Source organism: Mytilus galloprovincialis, chromosome 1, assembly GCF_965363235.1.
Source record: "Mytilus galloprovincialis chromosome 1, xbMytGall1.hap1.1, whole genome shotgun sequence".
Classification (NCBI taxonomy): Eukaryota; Metazoa; Mollusca; class Bivalvia; order Mytilida; family Mytilidae; genus Mytilus; species Mytilus galloprovincialis.
The window spans coordinates 71,658,716-71,686,327 of record NC_134838.1 but is presented as its reverse complement, the minus strand read 5'-3'; the positions used below and the strand labels follow the sequence as shown (position 1 = coordinate 71,686,327).

The window sequence follows — 27,612 nt, the reverse complement described above, 5'->3', positions numbered from 1 at the left end:
TTGTTTATGGAGTACAATTTTTTTTATGGACCATTTCTACATTTCCCGTTGCTGTCAATCCCTTAATTGATATTTTAACCAATAACATGGGCTTTGCTCATAGTTGAAGGTCGAACGGTATAGTTCTATAGTTGTTAATTTCTGTGTCATTTGGTCTCTTGTGGAGAGTTGTCTCATTGACAACCATACCTCATCTTCCTTTTTATATTTAACGGCTGTATATTCTTCATACACATGCAAGCATCATATAAAAAAAAGAACAAACAGGTGTTATCTTCCAATTTATTATTGCCGGTTATAGCTAGATCACTAGAAGTATTTCATTCGCAACTTATGTTATACAAAAGTCAAATCAATTTTCAAAATAATAATAATTTCTAGTATGAGTATTTTAAAAAATAAAATTATAAACAAAAGTTTCATTTTACCATTTCAGATAAAACCAACACAACGACTATGATAATGAAAAAAGCATGTTCTTTGGCCTTAAAGAAAGCTACAAAAAAGTGTGGATGCGAAAGAAAATGTACTTCTAAAAAATTCTATTAAAGAAAAGTTATAAAGAAATTGAGAACACTATATTGGAATCTAGACACGGAAGAAAGGGAACAGTGGTTTTCTGGAAAATTTGAAGACTTTCAACCATCATCTGAAAGTACATGTAATCAAAGGTTTACTTTTCGTATAAATGGGAATGTGGTTTGTCAACAAGCATGGCTACAAGGACATGGTATAACAAAAAGTAGCTTTTACAGATACAGAACAAAATGGCAGAATAGTAACCTAACAAGAAACTCGAAAGCGGGCCAATCTTTCAGTGAACAAAAGCAAGCAGCTATCCATTGGTTGGGAGAATACATTGCTCAACGTGGAGAAAGGCCACCTCATCAACAAGAAGTCTGGTTGCCTTTTGGAATGCGGAAGAAAGAAATCTATATAGCATATAGAAACGAACAGATAATGGATTTCAATAATTTTATGTCTACAACATCTTTTTACGCCATTTGGAGGAAGTTTTATAGTCATGTTAAAATCAGATCAGTAAGTTTTGTTTATGATACATTTTGATTGAGATTAATTAATTTTCAAAATTCAATTCTAAAAAGCAGCCCAATCAGTCATTATAAGTACACGTATGTTTTTGAGAAAAAAAATTCATAAATAATCATGTACTTATAAATATCTTTATTCTCAACTGTCCATGTTCTTGACAAAATTTTAATAATTTTAAGCTTGTGTTCTTTTCTACGATGGAATAAGCTTTTATATATATGCAAAAGGTCCTCCGAGAATGAAGTCTTTAGTTGTGTAGTTTGTTCCATATTTCTGTCTCCGTATAATTTTTCCAAAAGACGACAGTACAAACATTTCTAGTGAAGAGACAATATATATCTTATACATATATAAACGTTTTTAGTGGTTATTTTTTTCTGTAATATTTTTAAACAGTGTGCATTTTATATAAAAAAAAAAAAACGTATTTATTTCAGACAAATCTTTTTACAAAGTGCACAACATGCGTTAAACTTGACAGAGCACTACAGCTTCAACTGAATCCGCAGAAAAGACAAGCTATTTTCAGAGAAAAACAAGCCCATCTTCATCGGATCATGTAAGTTATCGTATATCTAAAGGCAATATTTTATTACTGTGTGTTCATTTTCTTTTTTTAAATCTTAAATGAAAATTAGATAATACATACAGAAGAAGAAAGATATATTTTGATTGCTAATTATGGGCACTAGGGGCGTAAACATTACAACATCAATAATTTTCATAAAACAATCCAAACTGTTACAATGAAATAAAAAAAAAAGATTAATAAGAACTTTTATATTTGATTGTCATTTTGTTCAACACTTGCATCCGCTATTTTGATATGAAATGGGGTATGATTGCCAATGAGTCAACACTTCGGCCAAGGTCACTATACGACCTTTAACAATCAGCAAAATCCATACCCCATACTCATACGAGAAAAATAACAGCCTGATTAATGTACGAAGCAATGAAAAAATAATATGATCGATAACCACCGAAGAACAGGCATCTGACCTCAAACAGGCACATACAGAAAGTGGTGTGGTTAAACTGGCGCCTTACACTCCTCTTATCAACTCGTCGGATTGATGCAAAGCACAAAAAGAACAAAAACGAAAGAAAAAAAAGACACAGTACATTTCTGATCATACTCGCTGTTAATGTTTCTAAGCACAGCTAATCTCTGTTTCATCATTTTAAGAATGGAGAAACTGGCATATTACCGTAGGAGAACGATATCTCGTAGGCGGCCTGACAGGTATCTCAGTTTGATAATTGATGGAATGGACAATACTAAGACCAGTTTACCACATTTTAAAGATAGAAAAGGAAAAGTAAGTAAGCATGTTTGCTCTTCTTTTTTATATTTGCTGTTACAGAATTTGGAAATTATCTTAAATTAGGTGATATTTCTCCCTCAATTAAAGCTCTGATTACCTGTCTGTAATAAGACCTTTCGTTTGATATCATAAACAAATTAATGTTACATGTAAAATCGTCACGTTTAAATGTAAGTAATTTTTTAATAACTTTTTCCTCAATTTTTTTTTTATAAGGCCGTGAGAGTTTTTACCCAGGAATATAAATGACATTGACATGATTTCCAAGGGAAATTAGTCTGGGGCAATTGAAATTGATGCAAAACTTTTAAACAATTATAAAACACAACATTTATCAAACCCTTTTAAAATAAAGGGCATGGACTTTTTTTACTTAGGAATAATGATGACATGGACATGATTTCCTATGAAAATTAGCCTGGGAATATGTGAGTTTTATTAAAAATCAAAATGCACATCTCTTAAATATTTATAGAACATTTGAAATTACATTGTTCATATGTTAATGATTTGATTCAAAAATAATTTTATGATAAAAAAAAAAGGACATGGACGTTTTTATCTTGGAATACGATGAACTTGAATTACTAGAAAAATTAGTCTGGGGACATAAATTACCTGTCAGTTCTGTAACCATGGACTTTTTATACTATTAATAATGCAAGTGTTGGTTTTTTTTCCCGTATTATTTTAAGTTGTAGTAATTTTAACAAAACAAAAGATCATCTGAATGTGTTATTTATATACTCATAGTTATTGTAGTATATATTATAAAAACACGACATTAAAGGACAGGATATTAAAATGAGACAAAATTAAAATGTTATTTTATTATGATTTTTCAACAAAGATAATTTTTAAACTCGTCATGGTAAAAATTGAAAACAATCATGTATTGTATTTTTATAATTTAGCTGAATTTTAAATGTCTTAGGTCTGATAGAAAAGCATATAAACATGTTTTATTTTGCAGGACCTTGCTTCAACCATTCCGATGAAAACACACGTAACTGGTGCCATTAACCATGGCACACATCAAAAATTTGTTTTCACTGATATTTATCAGTATAAACATGATTCCAATCTGACGTTGAACATCTTGATGAAGTTATTATGGGAGGCTTCAAAGGTAAATATTAATTTGTAACAGATGTTGACATACATGCACACTTGTCTAGTATATTTGTGGATTGTAATTGACACAGTTTCCTCATAAGGAGCACTCCTCCTATATTTATATAACCTCCTATATTTATATAACAGGTCAAAATAATAGCTCATCTTTTATATTACATGTCAAAGTAATAGCTAAAATGAATTTGTTATGTTGATCTTAAGAAAATAAAGTTAACAAATTTTCATTTCAAATATATAGTAACCCCACATTGATATGATTATGCAAAACAATTTGGCTGATAGTGTTAAGTAAAGAAAACTTGTTTTTAGTGTTGTTACGATCTTTTTCTAAAATGAAACATATTGTTCTATATTTATACATATTTCTGAGGTACAATGTGCAAATGGGTACGATGCTTGAAATCTTTAAGTTGAAATATATTTTTTTAATTTCGTAGGTAGCAGTAATTTTTTTTCAATTTTGTCAAAATAATCATTTTACCCTACGAAGAAAAATGCATTTGCACGTGCTTGTCTGTCTATTTATGTCAATCGGTAGTATTACCATCGGCAGTTGCTATGGAAATTAAGATAGGCGTACGCATTTTGTCTAAAATACCGAAGAAATGCAGATACATGTACATTATGATGAATCATTAATGTAACATATATATATATTTGCTTATATATTTTTATTTAGATGTTAAGATATCATGTATAGTTTATAAGATATTTTATAAACAATATTAAATGAGATATCTTAAGTATTGTATAAAAATTTGTATAAACCATAAATAACGTACCATGTAAACTGTAATAGTAATCCCATGAACTATATACGATATCTTATAAACTAGATAAATTGTATTTCTAAGTCTGTTAGATATAGTTAGAACAAAAAAGGATACTGCTTGTCATAGTACATTGTTAACATAAATACAAATACAATACAGTATTACAGTACTTCCGTTAGTACATCAATAGTGAAACGTGATTCAAAATGATGTGATTTATTATTTTATTTCCATGTTTATTTTAATATAATATTTTTGATTCTAGGGACGTCCATTGCCTCCAGTATTGTACCTCCAGGCAGATAATTGCTTTAGGGAAAACAAAAACAGATTTATCCTTTCATTTCTAGAACTTCTGGTCCATCGTCGAGTTTTCTATGAGGTAAGCCAAATAGAATAATGCGTGCCCTAATGTAAAAGTTAGAAGACATATATATTCTAAAGTGTTTCATATTGGCCTATAAGAATACTTGTACTAAGTCCGTTACATCAATATCATTAAAAAAAGATACAATATATACGTTGATAAGACTGTAACGAGGTGAAAAGAAAAAAATAAAGAAAGAAAATACATATGTTCATTTCATGAAGATATTCTGTAAACGCTATATGATTATTGTTTATTTGGTAGGACCTGGGTCCGATTATATTTTCAAAGTCGCGGTTTGGGCTACATCCTGATTATTTTTAGAATGCTGTACAATTTTTATACATGATTCTATTGTCAAATCAACATGTATATAAATGTAAATCATTTTATGACGAAATAGCTGCGAAAAGTAATTTTTTTCCCAATCCAAACAAACATACTGTCCAAATGAAATAACACATTTCAGAAAAACACGGGCGCACATGCATATATATATGAACAGAACTGACAAGACTTTAAAAAAATTACCAGAAGCATCCTACTTATCAATTTTATAAATAAGTATATCAATGTAAAAAAAATCTCCAGTCTACCCACTCCTTTTATTTTAAATAACTGATACATATAACAGCACATACACTCTTTAGCATTTATTTATGATATTAAAACCATGGAAAGTATAATACTGTAATATTGTAAAAAATACTTTGTAGATTCAGTTGTCCTTTCTGTATGTTGGTCATACGCATGAAGACATTGACCAAATGTTTAGTGTATTTGCTGATAGACTGAGGCACACGGATGCCACAACTCTTCCTGAACTACATCAACATGTGTATAATGCACAGGAACTGAATGGGTGCTATAATGTGAGCGGTTGGCTAGACCCATGCATAGCTGGAGTTAAAAGCCATTCCAAGTCAAATATTTTTAGATACAGATATGATGAGGCAAACAAGTTAGTGAATGTATACTATCGAAAAAATTCAGAACAGCCATGGAAAACTCTCCGAAGAGGATTTTTCAAAGTGAGACCAAATGGGTTACCATTGCTACCAAATTCAAATCCACCAGTACTCATGGCCTCTTTTCACCTTTTAGACATGGATGTTTTAAAAAAGGGCAATTCTATCTGGTCAACATATTTGACGCAAGAAGCCAGATTATGGTGGACGAATAAACTGTCTTTTATACAGAATATGCAGAGTAACAAATACCAACTGACACAATATTCCAGAAAGGGATGTATTTGGCGACTGAATTCGTTTAAGCCATATGACAAAAATGCACTTGAAGATTCTGTGGATGGCACTGATCCCGTGCCATCCGATGTAAGACAGCTTCTAGCGGGCGAACAGGAAACACCGGAGGTAAGTCATCTATGTGTTGTATCATATGACCAATTACACAGCGCTTATGACAAAATAGGTGTTCTTATCAAATCAATACAAAATACAAAAGGGAATATTTGTCAATATTTTAATGCAAAACAATATAAGTTATGAAAAAATACATACACATTCTCAATGGGTTGGTTGTACATGTCAACGGCCTGTTTACATGCATGACGTATAACATGAATAATAATATGATATCACACTGTGTATTCTGTTTGAAATTGATTGTTTTTATTTAAAAGGTGAAATAAGTAGTAATTGCCTTTTTTCGTCCATTCTCAGACCGTCAAATATGTCGTCAAGCTCAATTTTGCACACTTGTTATTTGTTTTTGCCAGAATAATTTAAAAAAATAAAACAAAATGATCTGCTAACCAATTAAAATACTATTCATCAGAATAACACGTAAATCTGTATATATAGTGAGGCATTCTTAACGTTTAGTGGCAATTATTACGTGCATACTGAGGACGAAAAAAACTTTAAAAATTATACAAAAGGTATATGCTATATGAGTAAGCACGACATGTATAGTTCGGAAAATTTAAACTAACTCTAGAAAACTATAGTAGATAGACCAGAAAGTTTACCTTTCAACAGACCTCTGAAAGAGTGGTTGTGATGGTAAAAAAGTTACATTTATATCGGGTATATGATCGGGTTTAAATTCCATGTTCCTAAAGGCATTGTAATTATGCACCGTTCTATTTTCTTATTCAAATTGATATATACAGATAAAGATTCAATCTAAGACAGTTTTACTGTTTAGCGGTTTTCAGTTTCTCAGACAGTATTATACAATGCAAGTCATTGCAGGACGCAACATCTGCAAATATTTTGATAACATTTTGTCCAAAAAATAACATTTATTTTTTCAGATTATTGTCAATAATTGATGATGAGGGCACGTACTCACGATCTAAAGGAATCAGTATTGATGGACCTTTTAATCCAGATATGGAAATCAGTCTTGAGGAACTTTATTATCCATCTTCGAACATAATTATGTGTTGTGAAACTTTTTTTTATTCATAAAACATTGCAGAAAATATTGTTGAAAACACATCTTAAAAGTAAAATGTAAAAATCTGGCATCAATCGTACTTGGATTGACGGCAGAGATTGACGATTACTATCGGCAATTATTTCTAACGTGCAGTTGTCAAACAGATACAATGTTGTATAATGATGTATAATATTTTATTTATCTTCTCTTCGTTATGTTTGTTTTTGTTTTTATAATTCTATCAGATTAACTTATTAATATCAAAGCAAACATGATTAAAAGTTTATACATTGTTATGTTTACACCCAAAATACAAGATATAATATTTAATCTTTATTTCAAAAAAGCGTTCATAATGATCAAGCAATAAAATATGTACTTATATACAACAATGAATTTATTTGTTTTTTTCCCTAATATTTTGCATGCATAAACGTGGAATCATACAGAATAAAGGTTAAATATTGGAGCGTGTGGCATAGTTGATCTAGTTATAATACATTTGAGACATAGAAAATGTGGTGCATACTGAATAACGTGCGTTATTTCTTATAATTTCCATTTTAAACCGTAGAAAACCATGAAAAAACGTTGATGACGTCACGGGCACATGACTAAATTATGTTTATGAGTTTATAACAAAATAACGTCAGCCAATCAGATGACGCTTTACACCCAAAATTAAATTATTCCTTATTGGAGATGATGATCACTAAACGGGGACTCTATTAAAAAAGTTGAAAATCCAAGACACTAAAATAGCGATCTTGTCTAAAGTTGTATTATTCTCAATTAATTAGGTAGTAATTTTACACGCATCAAAGCTCGACTCTTTTTGCATGATGTTCAAAGAATCGAAATAGAACTCTCTCCAGTCAATGTTTACATATATATATATTCTATTGTTTTGATAGTCATTGAGACCCTTTTAACCGGAGCAACACAACAGGTGCCACATGCAGAATAAATCTGCGTATCCTTCCGGAGCACCTGAGATACCTCCTGTTTTTTATGGGGTTCATGTTTCTTAGTATATAAAAATTATGAACTTCATTTATATTCTTGTTTTTACCACATAGAAGCAATACATTTGAATGTGTTGCTGTCCGTCTCACGCCATTACATTTTGGTTGCATTTTTTCTCGGGAACTTTACTCAATCCATCATGATGCTATACGCTGTCAAGCTTTAAAAGATGTAATGTTCAAAGTTCAACTTTTGCGACTTTTTAGTGTACTCCATTCGTATCTATGGACCGAAGGAAGCAATAAATATCTCAGATAGTCTTATATTAGTTCTTATTTTTTTCAAATCTTTCCATATTTTTTTTCAAAACGGAAAATAGATAAAATAATATCTATTCTCTCATCATACCCAAGGTAGAAACATGTTTAAAAAGAGTATCGATACTCTCATCATACTAAAGGTAGGAACACGTGTTAAAAGAGTTCTAATCATACTATGTGTTAAAAGAGTATCGATACTCTGAATATGCTCATGGTAGAAACCTTTAAAAGTGTGTTGATACTCTCAAAGTAGAAAGCTGTTTAAAAGAGTATCGATACTCTCGAGGTGAATACCATTTTTCAAAGAGTATCGGTACTCTCAATATACTTATGGTATAAAACCTATTTCAAAGAGTATCGATACTCTCGAGGTGGATACCTATTTCAAAGAGTATCGATACTCAATATACTAATGGTATAAAACCTATTTCAAAGAGTATCGATACTCAATATACTAATGGTATAAAACCTATTTCAAAGAGTATCGATACTCTCGAGGTGGATACTTATTTCAAAGAGTATCGATACTCAATATACTAATGGTATAAAACCTATTTCAAAGAGTATCGATACTCTCGAGGTGGATAACTGTTTAAAAGAGTATCGATACTCTCAAGGTAGAAAATCTCTTAAACGCATATTGATTCTCTCAAGTTAGAAATCTATTTCCAAAAGTATCAATACTCTCATTATGCTCATTGTAGAAACCTGTTTTGAAGAATTTCGAATCTCTTAAAGTAGTTACAAAGAGTATCGATACTCTGTCAGAAAAAAACTCTAGTCTAGATGCTAAAAAATGGTTCTAGAAAAATAATCACCGGAGTGTTCTAACGTTGGAGGTAGTTAACGCTTTTTTGGAGTATTGCTACTCTTAAAAAATGTGATACTCTTTAGTAAAAAGAGCTATAACTAGAGTAGTAGTACTTTGCGGTATTATAAATGGTACTTTTAGTACTAGGCCGTACTCTTGAAGTCAAGAAATAAAAGAACACCACACAACAAAAAGTGTCAATACTCTTTAGATAAGACTGTTATAGAAGTAAACATATCAAATAATTTGGAGAAAATCTGTTTTATACAAATTGAAGTAACTATCTTTGAGTATTAAAACTCTTCCAAATAAAATGAGAAGAATCTGACGAATTGTTTAGAATTTATGATTATTTTTGTATTTAATGTCCCTATTGTACAAATTAATGTACATATTCTTCATGTAAAAAGTAAATATCAAAACTGGGCCAAAATGGGAATTATTTATTTTCCCTTTTTTATTTTTAACGTGTTGAAAGCTTCTTTAACAAAAAATTGTCATGCAAAATATTACATCCAAAGTTAAGATGATGACGACTAAAATTCATTCTCAGTGTGTATAAAAATACCATTTTCCGCGTTTTTAGTCAGGGTCACGGATACATGGTGTAGTAAGAGTACAATCATTACACTAGCTTTTGCGGTAGGCCGATATTGAACTGTTCAATCAAGAGGTGCTGATTTGTTGTTATATTGTTGGTGGTTTGTGTGGTAGTATTATTTTCTAGTTATCGTTGGACCGAGTAAACTAAAAGACGCCTATTTGCAGCAAGTAGTTCAGACATAAGTACGGAATGCAATATAAATGCCATTTGATTAGGGACTTTCAATTTTGAATTTTCCTCGGAGTTCAGTATTTTTGTAACTTTACTTTTTACACAAGACCAGTTGTTGAACAACATGTACATGACGAAGTTAATCATTGTCTAGCAGTATTTGAGAACATAAAGCAAGACAACCAGAAAGTATTGTCGTATACGTATTTAGCTAGAATGGACAAATCCATGAATGACATTTAACAAGTTACAAAAAGGTAGAATAAGGAACAGCACGAACTTAGTAGAAATAGTTCGTGAGAATCCGAGGAGCACACGCAAATTTCTAAACAGACAACACTTGACGCAGTCTTACATCAACAATGTCAAGAGAAATATTATTGAAGGTATATTTAGTAAATAAGATTAGTATTAGATGCAAGACTATCAATCCACATGTTTAAACACAATTATGAAGATGCAACAAAACATAATTTGAACAAATATCATCAAATATGTATTTTTCAATCAGACATGATATATTTAGACTTCGAATGGGAACATGAATAATACACGTATTTTCTTGATTGAAATAAACTTACACTATCGTGGTCATTTAATTTCGTGATTCTGCCAAAGTCTGCATACAAACCTATGAAAATGTTTGATTAGTTGAAAGAAAAAAAATCATGATTCGACAGTACAAATTAAATCCACGAAAATTTATAACCCATATCCCTTGCTTTGAATTTTTATTACGTACGACAGATTGTCGGCAAATTTGAAGTAGCGTATAAGTTATTTATGTTTCTGTCATGTCTGAACAGGTGTCATTTTTGTTTGTAAAAAAATAATATCATCCCGAAGCGCTGACTACCTAGTTGATGATATCATCGGGAATGCACTGTCAACCAGCATTGGTATCAAATTAGTGCCAATAATTGAAATTAATAATTTCGTGGGTCACTGTCTCTTTTCTAAGTTTTATATATAGTGAAATCCTTATATATAATTGATATCCCAAGAAAAGAAATATAATTCATCTTAAATATTTAATTTTTGATTGACTATTGAAATAAATTATGGTAAGATAAAGTGCTGAATGACATTGCAGTGTACGGTCTCATAATTAATTGTTCCGCACAACTTGGAAACTAAGAATTTTTTTTAAACAACAAAGATAATGCAATCTTCGTCGACATGCTGACAAATCTAACCGAGTGAGTAATTTATTTGAACAGTGAATTTGGTTGTCTCTGATGTGATTGGATTGTTTATAATTGATGATCGTGAATTGTTTTGTTTATTTGAAAGACATAATTTTTACAAAAATGGCCCTTTGTATGTGGATTTGTTTTGATTCGAATCAGTGCAGGTATAAAATACACGATGTTGTTATATTTGATTTCATTGGCATGTTTCTGCAATATATCAAACATTTAGTCATCATATTTGCGGCCTATGTAATTTAATCAAATGTATCATGTTTTTATATTTTTTTTCCACTGGAATTCGAAAACTGACGAAAAATTAATAATCATTCCAACATTTCCAAGTAACCTGCAATATATTAATGCAATTGACAAATATCTTATTTTAAATGTATAAACCTTCTGTCAATTTAATCCTTCCCATCCTTTCAGACAGCCTGCTTCACATCGTCCCGTCATATGATCACAGGGTGATAAACAGTTTGCTGAGCAGTCACGCAGACACTGGCTTCCAAAATTACCTGCATCACATGCTATTAGATAAAATAAGAATTTCAAATTGTTTCCTTGATACTGGATACTTTGTTTACTAGTAACATATTTGTTTCGAAATTATTGATTATATTCCTATTCACATACAAGATAATTATACGTACACTAATGCATCGTATGTGATTCATTTAAAAAAAAAAGTCGATTGAAAACTGTTATCTCAATCTTAAACTGACAAAATTAAAAGCAAACTCGCACTAAAGCGAAATAAAAAAATGTAAAAAAGAAATAAACTGGTCTGCTCTACAGCGTCCTTAAATATTGCCAACATTTCGCAAGGTCTATTTTCAAACCAATACAATATATTTAAATGTTCCAAATGGTCATTAAGGTGAAAATATGAGTATTGAGAATGTAAAGGCGGGGGTACACGAAATCACCACATTGTATATCATAGCAAACGGAAAGTGAACCATTCATTAATATGTTGTAATGTTGTCGAGATATTTTGTTTTCAGTAATCTCTACATTGTTTGTCTTATCTGCGTGTGGCTATGACTAAGCTTAATTCGACCGACATTGGTATCACTCCTGTACTGTATCGAGGCACTGTCAACATTTCATCATAATGATACTTGCGGATTCAAAGATAGTGAAGTGGCCAGACAACCTCATGCAGGTATTTTTAGAATGCGAAACAATAAGGGGTTCTTTCATTTGAGTACGTTCAAACATTTTTGAAACAAAATAGCATGTATCAAACGTTAAATACTATTTTTCAATCCTTTTTTTTATACCAAATACAGCAATTAACGAAATTGTTAGTCACTATCTATAAGAATGCTGTTTCGCAATCAATGTTTTGTTGTAAAATAAATACAGATATATATGTGACGTCCATTTTCACTGAACTAGTACACATTTGAGATAGGGGCCAGTTGAAGACTTCCTACGTGGTGGTCTTGGGCTATTGTCTGCTCTTTGAACGGTTAGTTGTCTCTTTGACACATTCCCAATTTCAAATCCAATACTTATATGACCAAGCCTTGTGTTAACTAGCAAAACAGACCATCATAGTTCCACTATGCATTATTCAGACAATAGCTGAAACAATGAAACTGTTACCTCTGTCACATTTTTCACCAAGCCAACCAACTGAGCAACCGAACAAACAGTTACCGGTTATTACATCACATGGTCCCATACAGTTTTTGGAACAAGTCAATTGGCAGTTGTCTCCATAATTTCCATAAGGACATCCTGCAAGTTAAGAGTGGAATTGCCCATACATACACTAAACACTAAGTAATTCGATTATTCACACGCAAAGTCACACAGTTTTAAATATTTTTAAGGTTGTCATTTTTTCTCAATTTTTATATTATGTAGGCTGGAATAAGATTTTTCTAATTTGCTTTCCTGGCCAACAAAGATACAAGTATCTTGTCGTATGGAAGGATAAATCGTACTTTGTTATAAAGAATAACTTTGAATTTGACATCCATAATGGTTGATATCTAGATTTACAGCATACGTGTTACGTTTGCATGATATGTTGTTTATAATTGGCTGACTCCATGCGAGAACTCCATAGGAGAAAGAAATAAAGATATCTCTATCCTTTAAATTACTTTCTCCTAAATACATACTGTTCTCCCAACAAACAATCCAAATTCAGTGACAATATTGACCGCAACTATCCCAACGTAATTAAGATCAAGGAAACAAGAGATACAGCAAATACAGTTAAGTGTGTGTCATACATTGACTAACAGTTAGAGATTAACAGTTGCCATTGACTACATGTCGGGCGCCACTTGTGGACCTGGATCTGATCATATTTCTCATGCTTGTTGAGAATATAAGATTCATCCAATTTTACTGGGTCAGATTTTGTGTGGTTTTGTCTCCTTTTTGAGCATCATTGATGCTTTTAAGCTTTCAATTGTGCCATTTAATGAGGAACTTTTCGTTTTAGATTTTCCTCGGAGTTTACTATTTTTGTGATTTTACTCTTAGCCGGTAATGTATAATTTCTGCGACTTTTTCTATTTGTTTGTATTCCCCCTTATCATATTCTGATTCGTGTTTATAATATAATATGACTTACATTATTTTCACCCTCAACACACTAGCAAAATTTTCCACTTTTGCAACATGTTTTAGTTACGGAAAACTTAACTAATTTGTAAATTTTACATACTCACCACCGATTTCAATTTCACAAATATCGATCTTTGAATTTCCATTCAGTATGGGCGGTATATAAATAACATATTTGCAAACAGCAAATACGGGTATGTCCTTGTTATCATACTCTGCATTGTATAACACTATACCATCAGCCCATGAATCAGTTGAATTAGAACAATACACTTTGTGAATACCGATCGGAGGATTCTTGTCTGAAAATTAAAAAAGTACTCTTTATAGCTAGTAGTTATGAATAAACAAAACAGTTCTAGATAAAAAAAAAAAAAAAACACACAAATAAACGTCAATAGATATTGACCTTTTTTCGTCAATCTTGTTTTTATAGATATAGCAAAACAAGTTCAAACTCTGGCTGACATGATTATATTTTTAATAAGTTTATGGTATCTGTCTGTCTGTCTTAAAACCAATTTTATTTGATAATTAAGAAGCGGAATAAAATAATTTAAGACAACAGGGAAGATTAACTTAATTTTGTAGTTTTATAGCTTTAACGGATAAAAAGAATGAGAACTTTAGTCTCTGAAGTGACCAGTGGGTCAGAATAGTCTAAATTGTATAACACTTTTTCACGTGTAGAAAACCATGTGAGTGGATTCCTTACTTCTTATTGGTCAATGATCTTGCGGGGTCAGCACAAGTTTACGTGCCATGTGTGCACTTCCTTTTATCATTAACTTTCGTCTTGATAACTTGTGATTCTAAAACATTGCGTGAAATTTAAATTTACCACCCGCAAACTTCCCTTTATTTTATCTTTACAAGCAGTTTTGTGAATAGATTGTTTTAGTTGGGTAGATTTGTCTCCCCACCTTTGCTATTATTTGTCATTTATTCAATTGATATGATTTTCGAATCAATTATGTATTATAATTGCATATTAATTATGAACTTTTATGTCAAATTTTTTATTTGCAAATTGTAATTTTTTGCATTTTATGATTTTTAATAAATGACCTTTTTTCGTCAATCTTGTTTTTATAGATATAGCAAAACAAGCTCAAACTCTGGCTGACATGTTTATATGTCAATAAGTTTATAGTATCTGTCTGTCTGTTGTAAATATTGATACATCTAGAAAATGTTAGCTATAGAAATCTATTACACGTTAAAATAAAAACTACGAAGAGAAAGTATATTCAAACATCGTATAATTAGTTTTTTGTTTAGATGTAACGCATTGTTTTGCTTTTTATACATATTCTGGTCTATGAGAATGTAAATCAGCAACTTTTATCTCGCTTCAGTTAGTACTTCTGGTCGATTGTTATTCTCCCAATTTAAATAATGATTTCGCCTGGTAATTTGTTACTTGTTATTAACGCATTATATTATATGGATTATATTATGAAAAGAAAATAAGACTAGTTATCGCTCAAACGTCAACTTCTAAAATATATATCCGTTTAAAACATAGACAGCATTAAATGTTGCAAACCTGTGTTGCTAAATTTATTCATCCCAGATACATGGTTCATGATATAGTGTTGAATGCACGTACCAGATAAATAGGTGTTTGTTTTAATTTGTATGCAAAAAGCAGCACATGATCGATAATTTAACCTCTGATGTATAGTACAAAGAGTTTTTGTATCTTTCTCAATTGAATTTCATAATCGCATGTAATCTAGATAATGAAAATATCTTTCGGCAGTTTTGAAAAGAGAAACAGTTTTAGAGGTATCTCGTCCATTGATGGTTGCAACGTCTTTTATAAAAAATATATTACGGCATGATTTAAGGTATGAATATACTTTCAAAATACATATTCCAAGATTTCTATTTTAGTATAATCATATAGTGAATTATTAGCTGGTCGACACAAAATTAAATTAAAAACCCGATAATATTTCATATCAACATAACAATGAGCTGCTAATATCGTGAAGGTTTTTTTTTCAAGTTGTATGAAAATGTATATGTATGCAATATTTCTTGTCAAAAGAGTGTCTATAAAAAAACAATTTGAACTTATATTATAAGGAGGGGATTCAAATCAAATGTCAACAGAATTTCGACCGTAACTGATAAATATAAACTAACCTTATCAGCATGGAAAGTTTATTCCAACACACTATCAGAAGTTTGTTTATATCATACAAACATAAACCACTACAAAAAAGACCACAATCAACAGATAATCAGTATCAACAAACACATTCATGGAATAATATATCTAAAACATGTATGTACATAGTTTCCATCAATTCATTGTTAACTCACCTCCAAAGACAAGATACACGCCAGTTATCACAATTAACGATTCATTTCCAATCTGTATATATGAATTCAAACTGGTTGATGATGTACTGATGCAGGAAGTGATGTTTCCATCGGTTAATGCATTTGCGGCTGAACTGAGACCAGATAAGATTTGTTTTGTAGTTCTATTGTAAACCACATCATCTGAAATGAAAGTTAAACAAAGTCTTTTGAACCATGTTTATGATAAAACATATACATAAGTGTGAACACATAATTGGTTTCGAATCTTTGTATACAGGTAGAGGTTTTAAATCTCATAATTCAACTTTTTACTACTTGTTGCTGATTTTCATACTGATTGTTTCATATATTTATTGGATGAGGATTTCACTTGATTTTTGTCTTCTGAATTATTATTGGGAAGTGTGTTTTTTTTTTACTTTGTTGCCAAACAATGTTTTTTTCAGTTGGCATTTACATTTTAACTTGCAATTATAGCTATATACATTTATTTCTCAAACCATTGAATATCTTTTTAAACATACTTATAGCAATATATATATATTTACAATAAAAATATTCAAATTACATAAGGATTGTACATTAATACAAATGGGTTGTTCCATTATTATTTCTGTAAATCAATAGAACGTAAAATTGAAGTGAACGTAACACTGCAGATTGAAGTTATGAAACTTTAGATCTATGTTCAAATTTTTAAGAAATAAAATTGAGAATGGAAATGGTGAATGTGTCAAAGAGACAACAACCCGACCATAGAAAAAACAACAGCAGAAGGTCACTAACAGGTCTTCAATGTAGCGAGACATTCCCGCACCCGGAGGCGTCCTTCAGCTGGTCCCAAAACAAATATATACTAGTTCAGTGATTATGGACGCCATACTAATTTCCGAATTGTACACATGAAACTAAAATTAAAACTAATATACAAGACTGACTTGGGACAGGCGCAAAAATGCGGCGGGGTTAAACATGTTTATGAGATCTCAAGCATTGCAAAAGAAATACTTGTGTTCAGACGGCCCTACACGCTGCTATTTCTGTAAAGTTTAGGATGTACGTGGTGTTCAAAGCGGACATTTCGATGGATTCAAATAGGTGGTTGGATTTAAAAGGATTTAACACGTTTTATATAAAAAGCATTTAAAATAAGTGTATTCTTGAAAATATATAATCTGCACGGCTGTCGTTACTGGAATCATATAAAATGATATATACTGTATATAAACCTTATGTATCACAGAGTGGTATGTTCATGTTATCATTTTGTAACAGCATTGTCTTGCAAATGCCCTATTAACAAACGAATTAATCTAAGGAGCAAACCAATATACATGTATGTATAGCCATATGGCTACCTAGTTGTGTATCTTTTCTTAGATTTTTTTACTTTCGTTTTATTAATATCAGCACGGATTTAGTCATAATAACTATAGCTGTCATATTCAGTTAATTTTAATTTTATCATAAGACCTTCGAGGATAGCGACTAATTTTCCACAGATATATGTTTATCCAAGGTTTTTTAAGTCGATGCATCTCGATCTGACCAAGAAATGTCAATCCTGTGTAAAACTATAAAATACCACAATTATAGAAACCAGCAGGTCGACGTTAAATCTTATTCAAGTTCAAATGCTCAATATCAAACGTATTTGATGAAGACATAAACCATATAAAGGAACAAATCTGCTTATCTGAAGAGTACCATTTTATTCGATTGTGATTTCAATAGACAAACAACTAAAGAAAAAGATAAAAATCTTTCTGGGGATATAGAGTATTTTACTACGACAATGTAGGTTTAGACACTTATTCTATGTATGGATATAGGCCAAAGATGTTTATAAAATTTGTGATAACCCCAAAATTCTGTACTGCTAGATTTGCTAGAAGTTGTTCATAAATCAAGTTCAGACCATGCAAGTTCATCAAAATCCTATTACGAAAGTTTTATAACAATTAATTAAAAGCAAAAATACATGAAACATTGTGGAGATACACCATTTAAAAAACTGATCTTAACTAACTTGATGTATAAGCCACAATAATACAATGGGAGTGGAGATAGAACATGGTAGTTTTAAAAAAGAATCTCGTAGATTTGACTACTCGTATTATATGCTAAATCAACGATGAAAACGATGTTATGCTGATTAATTCATCTTGTTTTCCCTTTCGTTTGAATATCGATATAAATATGTATAACTGTAAATGCATACACATGTAAAAATCAAACATTTTTATAGTGTATCTAGTGTATAGAGAAAACCTTTTATCTTACCTCCTATACATTTCTAGGAATATGATTGGTTAAAAGCGTCCTCGTGGAAACCGTGTATATTTAGTATTGGGTTAGTTGGGAGGCGGGGCTTATTTCATACACGGTTAGTAGTGGAGTTGCGTCCCTTTATATTCCATATAAGGTAATAAGGAGGCGGGGCTTATTTCATTCACGGTAAGTAGTGATGCTATGTCCCTTAAGAAAAACAAAACAGTACTGAGAAAAAATCTTAAAGGTTTCAACAGACGAAGAAAGTGATGATAAAGTGAAATAAATTCATAAAACACATTTAAATCTAACAAGTTGTCATTGTTGGCATCTGTTTTTGTAGGATCAAAGGAAGTAGTTTCTTAATCATGTTAATGCTAACTGTATTGAAAACTTGCTCACTTTGATAGGTCACTAGTTTAAATTTTACACGTTAAGGTAACACGATACCGAATGACGTTACGCCATGAGTTATCGTTCCTGACGTTATCGAATAACGTTCACACATATAAGCCAATGCAGCGGGTTTTGTGTAACATTTTTAACGGTGACTTTCCCTAGATGCAGAGTGTCGAGAGTTTTGATGCAATACGTAGCGGTTATTTGACATAGATTGTTTTATCGTTTTCCGGCAATCATTCTGCTCATTGTTAATCTTTAAAAATATTACTTTACTTTTTAAATATTCTGTTTCTTTGATATTTAAGCATCTGCACGCTTTATCTATATCTGTTCTTATGCATAACAGACAAAGTTTTATCACTTTATTTTTATTCTTGGTATAAATATATGAAGATGTGGTGCGAGTGCCAATGAGACAACTCTCCATCCAAATAACAATTTATAAAAGTAAACCTTGGTTTATTTTTGCAATAAGTGCTTATTCATGATTCACGCCGTATCTCCATGAAATTTTGTTTTGAAAGTAGAAATCTAATTCATAGAAGCTTAGGATGATGTGTGAAAAAAACGGGTAATTTTACAACTATTAATTCGTTTTAAAATGGTCATCAAAAACACCGCTCGGACAAAATTGAAATTTATTTGGATGAGAATACGGATATAATTAGGGAGAAAAGCACAATACAAGCAGACATTGAAAATCATACAGAAAATAGTTTGTTTGTATGGTATGTAAAAAAGTGGTTATTTAGCCGAATAACTTTTCCTGTGTTCCTTGTGTAAACAGTCTCTGAAATTCATTGGTCTGTACAGAGTAAATTCGATATAGTTTTGGAAATATTTTAAAATACAGTGCCAGCTTTGTAATCGTATAAACCACGTCTACTCAGGACGGACAGCAACATCGGAATGAAGCATTAGAAAGTTAACGAAGGCTGAGAAATACATGGGCACTTGATTCAGCAGAAATAAAATAACAAAATTCAGGTTCCGTTACAGTCTGAATAAAGCCAGCCCCGAGTATCCACTTGCGTCTACAAACGCAAGTTGATAGTTGGGGCTGGCTGTAGTCAGACAGATAATTTTTTTCTCGAAATTATCATGCAAACGGCTGACTTTTTATTATTCAAACGGCAAGAGACTGTAAAAAAGCTTGATCTTGAAATCATTTAGATTTTATATTCGTGTTAATTTACGCTTGCATGGGTATTCGGTGATTTTTAGTTTTGAGTTGGAAATAATGTACATGTACAAGTTGGGAGACAAAACGACTGAAAGAAAATTAACAAAGTTACCTTTTAGGGCTCTGAGGGCCATATTGCTCGCATAATAGGCGTCGGATAAGGCCCGGAAAGTTTGGGTAACATGAGACTTTATTTGTAAAAGTACAAGTACAAATAAAAAAAAAACTAAACTGTGTACATGTACATGTTATTTGTACAAAAGTTGGCTGATAGAATGATAAATGGAGATATGTGATATGCAATTTATAAGATAGCAACAGCTGGGCATTAATTAACTGACATCAACACCTTGAAGACATCAAGAAAATCTTGACTAATGCTAATTGGAATAGTACCTTTACACTTCTTATTTGTAGTTTTAGTAAACGTTGGAAAATTTTGAGTATGTGTAGTATAATTGTCACAGTGACATTTCAGTCTCTTGGTAAATATTAGTTTAAGTCTTAAAACTTTTGCTCTTCTTTAGAAAATTCAAACCATTATGAAATATAAGGAGATGCGGTAAAATTTCCAATTAGTCAAGTTTCCACCAAAGACGAAATGACGAAAATGCTATCCTTCTTACATTGCTACTACATTTCAGATCTCCAAATTACCATTCCATTATATGAACTGCATATTCAAAAATATGCATTGTCACCAAATTACTTATAGAGCACGTATCATCATATTGTTTTACATTTGTCCGTTCGACCGTTAATCCCGCACTTAGTATATATATATATAGAGAGAGAGAGAAAGTTAATTCGGCTAATTATTTAGAACTACAGTAGTTTTGCTTCAGCTTTAAAACTATGTACCTGGTGTTACTACTCATATTATAGGTGCGCATATCGTCTGGAGTTTCTTTTTTGTTTCATGACAGGCTGCTGGATTAAACATTTTGATAAAATACAAAAGCACACAGAGTACAGACTCCAGCTTACATCTGATACAGGTTGAATTTCAAGCTGGAACTTTTAAATTTCGCAGTTGTTTTACTTATACAAAGAATGCATATATGATCTCAAGATTTGTTATGTAAATAATTTTTCACAAATGAGACAGAATGTTGAAATTTGTGAAATTTTTCATACAGTTTGCTAACCCGAATAATTCAGTCCCTCCCCGTAATCGATCTCTCCTACCTACTTAATGTAGTAAGCGGAATATAACGACTGAATTATTCCGGTTAACAGTTTGCAAGGTTTGTCCGACTTGCTGAGCAAACACGTAACACATTTACACAACGCAGAGTACACTATACTACATGTATTGTATGTACCAAGTCAAGAATATGACAGCTGTTTATCATTCTTTTGATGTTTTTCAGCTTTTATTTCGTCATTTGATAAGGGATTTTTTCGTTTTGATTTTTGTCTTAGAGTTTTGTTATTTTATTTTTTGGAATGTGTATTTTATCATGATCATTATTTTTCCTCATAATTTTCACAAAATCTTTTTTGACTGGTGCATCAAATGTGTCTTTTATAAACAACTGTTTTCAAAATTGTATTGTATCGTCCCGAACATGCATGAACTATTTGCCACTGAACGTTAAACAACCATCAAACCGAGCAATTAAAAAACTGTTAAATGAATCATTTTTTTTTTAAATACTATATTTCTGCATCACGGGATGCAGTGATGATACCACCATTGTCTAATATGATGGAGTTAAAAATCATTAATTCGGAAGAATCTCAGGTGAAATGTTTCATTTAATTTTCACGTAAATTTAACAAAAATCTGAAGGTACATGTATTTTTTATGGTTTTAATCAAATTTTAGAACAAAGATATTATTTAAATAATTTTATTTTAAATATTTACGTGAATTTAACGTGTACAAAATTCCGGTGATTTATGCATGAACTATTATCATAAGATTCACATGGAACCTGTTCACGCAAGTTTCAAGTCATGATATGCTCGTTTGATGTGAAAATCGGACGATATTGATATTAATTCATATGAGTGAAATTCCATGTGCAGGACGAAATAAAATTATATCTGATTCAGTAGAATTGTATATTGCATTACTAGGAACTTTACGACAGTCGACAGGGGAAATGAAAATAAAATATACTCATTCAGATCCCGACACATATTGTTTTCTCCATTTCTCTAAGAAGGAATAACGTTATATTCCGTACACCATAACGTCACACGTTTTAGGTCAAATTCTAGGCCTATCGATCAACTTTGAAGCCATTTATTTCAAAAACAAGGATGGTGACATATGAGTTTCTATACGTGTATGGATTCACTATGCAATCCTGGATATTATGTTAGTTTTTTGTTTTTCTCCGTATATAAGAAAACAGCCATCCATTCGAAAATCTAAAAAGGTAAGCCGAAAAAAAGGCATTTCCCCTATATACCTAAGTAAATTTGTCGCCAAAATTGACGTTTTCCTATGAAAATTACAAAAAAACAAAAATGGTGACCCCCATTTTTTATCACATATTCCGATGTAACTCGATTCAAAGTACACGTATGCCAAAAATTTTGGAAATCGGGAGATATGCCATTCGGTATCGTGTTACCTTAAGATAGTCGGTAAGATAAATTCGTTACATAGTGTGCTAGTGACGTAATACGGTATATTTGGGGTCAGTAAATTCCATATGGGGAATCGAGCTTCGCTCACACCCCATATGGAATTTACTGACCCAATATATACCGTATTAGGTCACTAGCACACTATGTAACGTATAGTATGTTGCAACTACTGTAACATTTAAAAGTATAATATCTAATAAAGAAAAAACTTTCTGAAATGGAAGGATTACTTTTTACGAATCCGTTCGAGTGCCTTATTGATTGAGTAATGAAACAGTGACAATAAAATATCAAAACATATTACTTGTTACGAAACGTACTAAGCCAACGTTATTGCTTTTTGTTGGATTGGAAATGAATTCGGATATTAAAGTTACATTGGGTCATTTATTTGATTTACTTAACTTACAGAATGTACAATATCTCCCGGCTCGTCCAGGTAAACAACCCTTTGTACACAAATCTGTTTTTGAATCACACTCTCCGTGAAAACACCTATGTACATCACAACCCCAAACACAGGATCCATTATTAGGAAAGCAGTGACGGTCGATACATTCATCTGGACAATCCATAGTACAATTAGTACCCCAAGTACCTTTCCAACATCCTTGATTTAGAACAAATATAACGATTATGTTAAAAAGGAAATATTTAGTACATAGACAAAGATCCATGTAAGAACTTGCTTGCATGTTGTTTGTAAACATGCACAATGTAAACTATATTGATATCGTATTGTTTGATAGTTATTAGTTATCACGAGTTAATCACGCAACATGCGCAAGAAACGTTTGATAGGTTAACTTGAATAACACATTCCTAAAGGATAAGAAAATGATTTTTAGCGAAATTAAACGTCAAATTACAAATAATCGGATATCTTTCAAAAAATAAAATTGTCAATTGTATGCACTATGATACAAAATGACGTTATTGCAATTCATTGTAGTAGAGTTTAATGTAGACTTTGATGGGTTTTCATATATAGTACTCGTTTTAATTGAGTTATCTATCTTCTACATCATTTCGGGACTGCTGGAAGGCTGTTTCCTTGACACTCATACAACATCTTTTTATTTTGATATTTTCGATGTCAGTAAATGATATGGGGGATTACGTGAAAACGAGTAAATGGTTGTATGAGTGTACTTCTTTGTTTCTTTTGTCTTCTACATGTTTTAAAACTACTGAAAAGGCTTTCCACTTGTTTCACTGTTAATTCAAACTATTTGACAATTATTTAGTGCCCGTCTACATACTATATTTATTTATTAATTGACTGATATTATTTTTAACGCTTAGTGGCAGTTATGGCTTGTATTAAAGACCAACCAAAACAATTAAACAATTCGTATTGTATGTATGTTGATTAGGGTTTGTAATGTGGACTGCTATTGTAATTAGTTGACTTGTGTTTGTGAGAGTTTCCAACAGGCAACTCAAAATTCTTAAGAGTGTTTACAGTAAAGAGCTCATTATTCTGACTTGACTTATTTCACGACATTTACAAGACTTCCTCAATCAACATATTAACCAGATTGCTGTATAGCAAGTGGTAGGTTTTCAAGATATAATACTATAATCAGCCTTGGCTAATTTTTGTCATAATGTACTTTAATTTCCCAAATCTGATAATTTGAAATTGTTATTGTACAAAACTGCTGTTTGCTTGCAGATGCATTTTTTTCCCCAGAATAAAAATTATATGAACTTTTACAAACAACAATTTTTTCTTCGACAAACTAGCTAATTTTCCGATGCTTTACAACGATTACAAAACTTAAACACATGTAAAGAGTTTGACATTTTCGAAAAATAAAAAGACTTCATGTTGTCAGATTGTTGAATGAAAGTGTATATAAATATATTGCAAAAACGTTCTTCTTTTATATAAATGTCAGACTTTAGTCAATAAAGAAACAAAACGACTGGTATAACAAAGAAACGATTGCTCACATGAGAACGCCACACATACCCGATACGTAATAAATAAATGTGAACTTATTCTGCATAGGATGCAATTGACTTGTTTTAACTGCTCCGGCACATAGAAGTGTCAGTCAAAGTCAAAAATACAGGTCAACTCAGTGCCGATTTGCTTACTCTTTTTTAACTAATGCAAGCATAGTTTATAAACAAAGTCATCTGCACTCGTGTTTACAATTATTTTTTTCTCAAAAAAAAAATAATGTATTGCATGACTGTTGATCAAATACAATGAATGCAAAAGAAGAAAAAAAAAGAAAATAGCACTTTACAAATTTAATGTTCACAAAGAGTGTTTCTGGATTGAGCTTAATCAAGAACGACCAAAATAAAACATTGAAAGTCAAATATCTATAAATACCGAAACATGTCAAGAATTGTTTGACCAACATAGACCTTGATTGTTAACAGAAATGCCGAACCCGTCGAAATTTTACAAATGTTGTATATTGAATGAGGACATTGAGACCTAATTCTAGTATACCAATTTCAAAAAGTATCAATGTTACCTATCGCGACTGACCTGATAATATGATCGAAAAAATTGATTGGTGTTTAATTGGACTTTCAGTGCTAGTGTGCTATCTCGTTGCTTACAGTTTGTAATACAATAATTCTATAGCAGTACAATTCTTTAAATTTGAATAAAATATGTTTGACACATGCGCACACATACATGTTCATATTCTCCTTATTTTCATTGTTATTCTAATAAGATGTATACATTTTAGCAAATTATATAAACTTTTATTATCAATTGTTTATCAAACAACAAATATTTTCCCTGCTTTTAATTTTTTAACGTTTTAAATATGACAATGTAATGTACAGACTCAACGGGGAGGAAACGCGAACAGCCAAACATTATTTTGGTGTTTTCGTACGCCTATAAAAATGATGTATTAGTCTTATTATAATCGAAATAATTCTTTCATGTCATGCTCTATGTGCATTTTAACATGGGTAGGCATTATATTTGACCATATTTTACACCTTATTGTAAATATTGACACATATATTATATGATGCATACCGATGTTAAAAGGAGCATAGAGCATGACATGAAGAAATTATTATTTAATCATTGCATATGCATATAAACAAACAGTATGACGCGGTTCTCGTTTCAGTGTAAATGACAAGCCTTTGCTAAATCTTGTATTGTAGCTAAATCATCTTGGCTAACTTTGTATTATAATTAATGTTCTTCTATTTGAAATCATCAATTATTCATGTCAATTTTCCGTTCACTTTTGTAACGAATTTGTTTCATAATTTTACGAATCAACAATTTTATAAGTACATCAAGCTCTAGAAACTTAACAAAATGTCCTTTAATCTTTTACACAAATGTGTTAGAAATTTCTCATCCCAAGGAATGTCAAAACACAATCATGGACTCTAATATAAATAATATTCTGCGATACACTTATATACATTACCATATATTGCTACGTAACACAACTCTATAAAACAAGTCGGACTGGATCTCCTGTTGACGAAATACACATTTCTAGCCAACATATTACAAGTTATGTTCTGAGTAATATCAGGATACCCAGGTATTCCTTTGTCTGTGTAGCACAGACCACTATCGCTACTTTGATCTGCTGTTCCATTTTCGAGATACAAACTAAACTCATCCATTCGGACCGCAACTGCAAAGTAGAATGTGTATACTGGAATGAAAAACGATCTGGAACTTTTTCAAAATAACATTCGGTTTGGCACCATGATATGCTTTAAAACAAAAAGAGAGGCACAATTGTAAGAATAATTCTAACGGAGAAGTCTATCAAAATTGGCAAACAGATTCGTTTAAAATTATTTTTCTTATTAATACAAATTTATATGTCAGGTATTTGAGCACTTCAGAGTCAACACACATCAGAGTGGAAAAGGAATACATGAGGTAGGTATCATTGACAATATTTTGGCTAGAAAATGCATGAAAATGGAGATGGGACCAGATGCATTCTTCTATTTGATACCAAAGACTTAATTACTAAGTAAGTAACATAATAGCCATTGTTTGTGCTACATCGAATTCGAATTTCACAGATCATGCAGATATACAGTCAGTGGACAAAAGTGAATTCTCACTCTAAAATGTCTTATCATTATTGTTGACAACTCAATGTCATTGCACAACTTTCAACATGATCAGAACTCATACTGCATAGTAAAATATTAAAGGCGTCGAAATGAAACCTTTAAACTACTTCAAAAGGGAATATTACGGTATGTCTGGGGGACAAAAGAGTCGAGTAAAGGAAAAACAAATATTATATACGTGACGGTTATAGCAGTTTACACATGTTACACAATATTACGGATGTTGATTATTTATGACATCCAGGTACACTCTCACATACATATAGCATGGTTCCTCTTTGTGCTCACTTGATTCAGTTCCACTGCAATCATTGGAATGCAAGATTATTTTTGATCTTGTGAAGCAGTAGTTTTTGTTCTATTTATATTATATATATGAGGTATAATTTGGCACTGAGGCTTTTCTAGTACATGTACACACTAATAGTAAATTCACAAGGATATCTGGTAACAACTAAATACAACTATTCTCATTTCTTTAATCATGATCGTACATCTTCTAAAAGGGACATAACAATAGACATCAAGTGGTTTCAAAATATCAGACGTGTGTGTGTGTTGGTAAAGAAAATTAAACCAAAATAAAATATGTATGGTGTTGTTTCACTGATCAAACCAAAAGACATTAGCGGTATAACCATTTAACAAAAGTAATATAAGATCTTGTGACAAGTTGTCTCATTGATAATCATACCACATCTTCTTTTTATATGACGAATGCCTTCGAACATTCTTTCGGAAATGATTTTCAAAGTAAGCTCTCAAGATCTTAGAATTGGCCCGTCTAAAAAATTGGTGCTGAAGATACATGAGGGACATTCAAACTCATAGATCAGAAATAAACTGACAACGCCATTGTCAAAAAAGGAAAAAACAACAATAGAATACAAGACAAAACATAAAACACTAAAGACTAAACACACCCAGATATTTCAGAAGAAGGGTTAGCAGATCGTCATTCACACTTGGCACCAGAAAAACAGTGAAATG

General features: G+C 31.4%; 2 protein-coding genes across 2 annotated transcripts; one reads left to right on the top strand and one right to left on the bottom strand.

Annotated features, from left to right (window-relative positions):
* The first annotated feature begins 599 nt into the window (after positions 1-599).
* On the top strand, positions 600-7,508 carry LOC143083014 (uncharacterized). The gene is made up of 7 exons (XM_076259127.1): positions 600-1,041; positions 1,491-1,612; positions 2,243-2,375; positions 3,355-3,510; positions 4,557-4,673; positions 5,375-6,031; positions 6,937-7,508. Exons 1-7 carry the CDS (start codon positions 916-918, stop codon positions 6,952-6,954), a joined length of 1,329 nt encoding a protein of 442 aa, XP_076115242.1. The 5' UTR covers positions 600-915; the 3' UTR covers positions 6,955-7,508.
* A 4,023-nt stretch (positions 7,509-11,531) lies between these two features.
* On the bottom strand, positions 11,532-26,159 carry LOC143075016 (uncharacterized). Its single transcript, XM_076250633.1, has 6 exons — positions 25,950-26,159; positions 22,928-23,128; positions 16,056-16,238; positions 13,826-14,023; positions 12,744-12,878; positions 11,532-11,659 (listed from the first exon to the last, which is right to left on the bottom strand). The coding sequence occupies exons 1-6, from the start codon at positions 26,152-26,154 to the stop codon at positions 11,532-11,534; spliced, it is 1,050 nt and encodes a 349-aa protein (XP_076106748.1). The 5' UTR covers positions 26,155-26,159.
* Positions 26,160-27,612: the final 1,453 nt, after the last annotated feature.

Bases quoted from the DNA above. Each gene is read 5' to 3' on its own strand.
- LOC143075016 (XM_076250633.1), bottom strand. From the start codon at position 26,154: ATGGATGAGTTTAGTTTGTATCTCGAAAATGGAACAGCAGATCAAAGT. The intron at 23,129-25,949 runs GTAATGTATATA...TTCTAAATCAAG, and splicing joins GTGTTACGTAGCAATATATG to GATGTTGGAAAGGTACTTGG. The intron at 11,660-12,743 runs GTAACAGTTTCA...TTTATCTAATAG, and splicing joins TGGTGAAAAATGTGACAGAG to CATGTGATGCAGGTAATTTT.
- LOC143083014 (XM_076259127.1), top strand. From the start codon at position 916: ATGCGGAAGAAAGAAATCTATATAGCATATAGAAACGAACAGATAATG. The intron at 1,042-1,490 runs GTAAGTTTTGTT...TATTTATTTCAG, and splicing joins GTCATGTTAAAATCAGATCA to ACAAATCTTTTTACAAAGTG. The intron at 3,511-4,556 runs GTAAATATTAAT...TTTTGATTCTAG, and splicing joins TATTATGGGAGGCTTCAAAG to GGACGTCCATTGCCTCCAGT.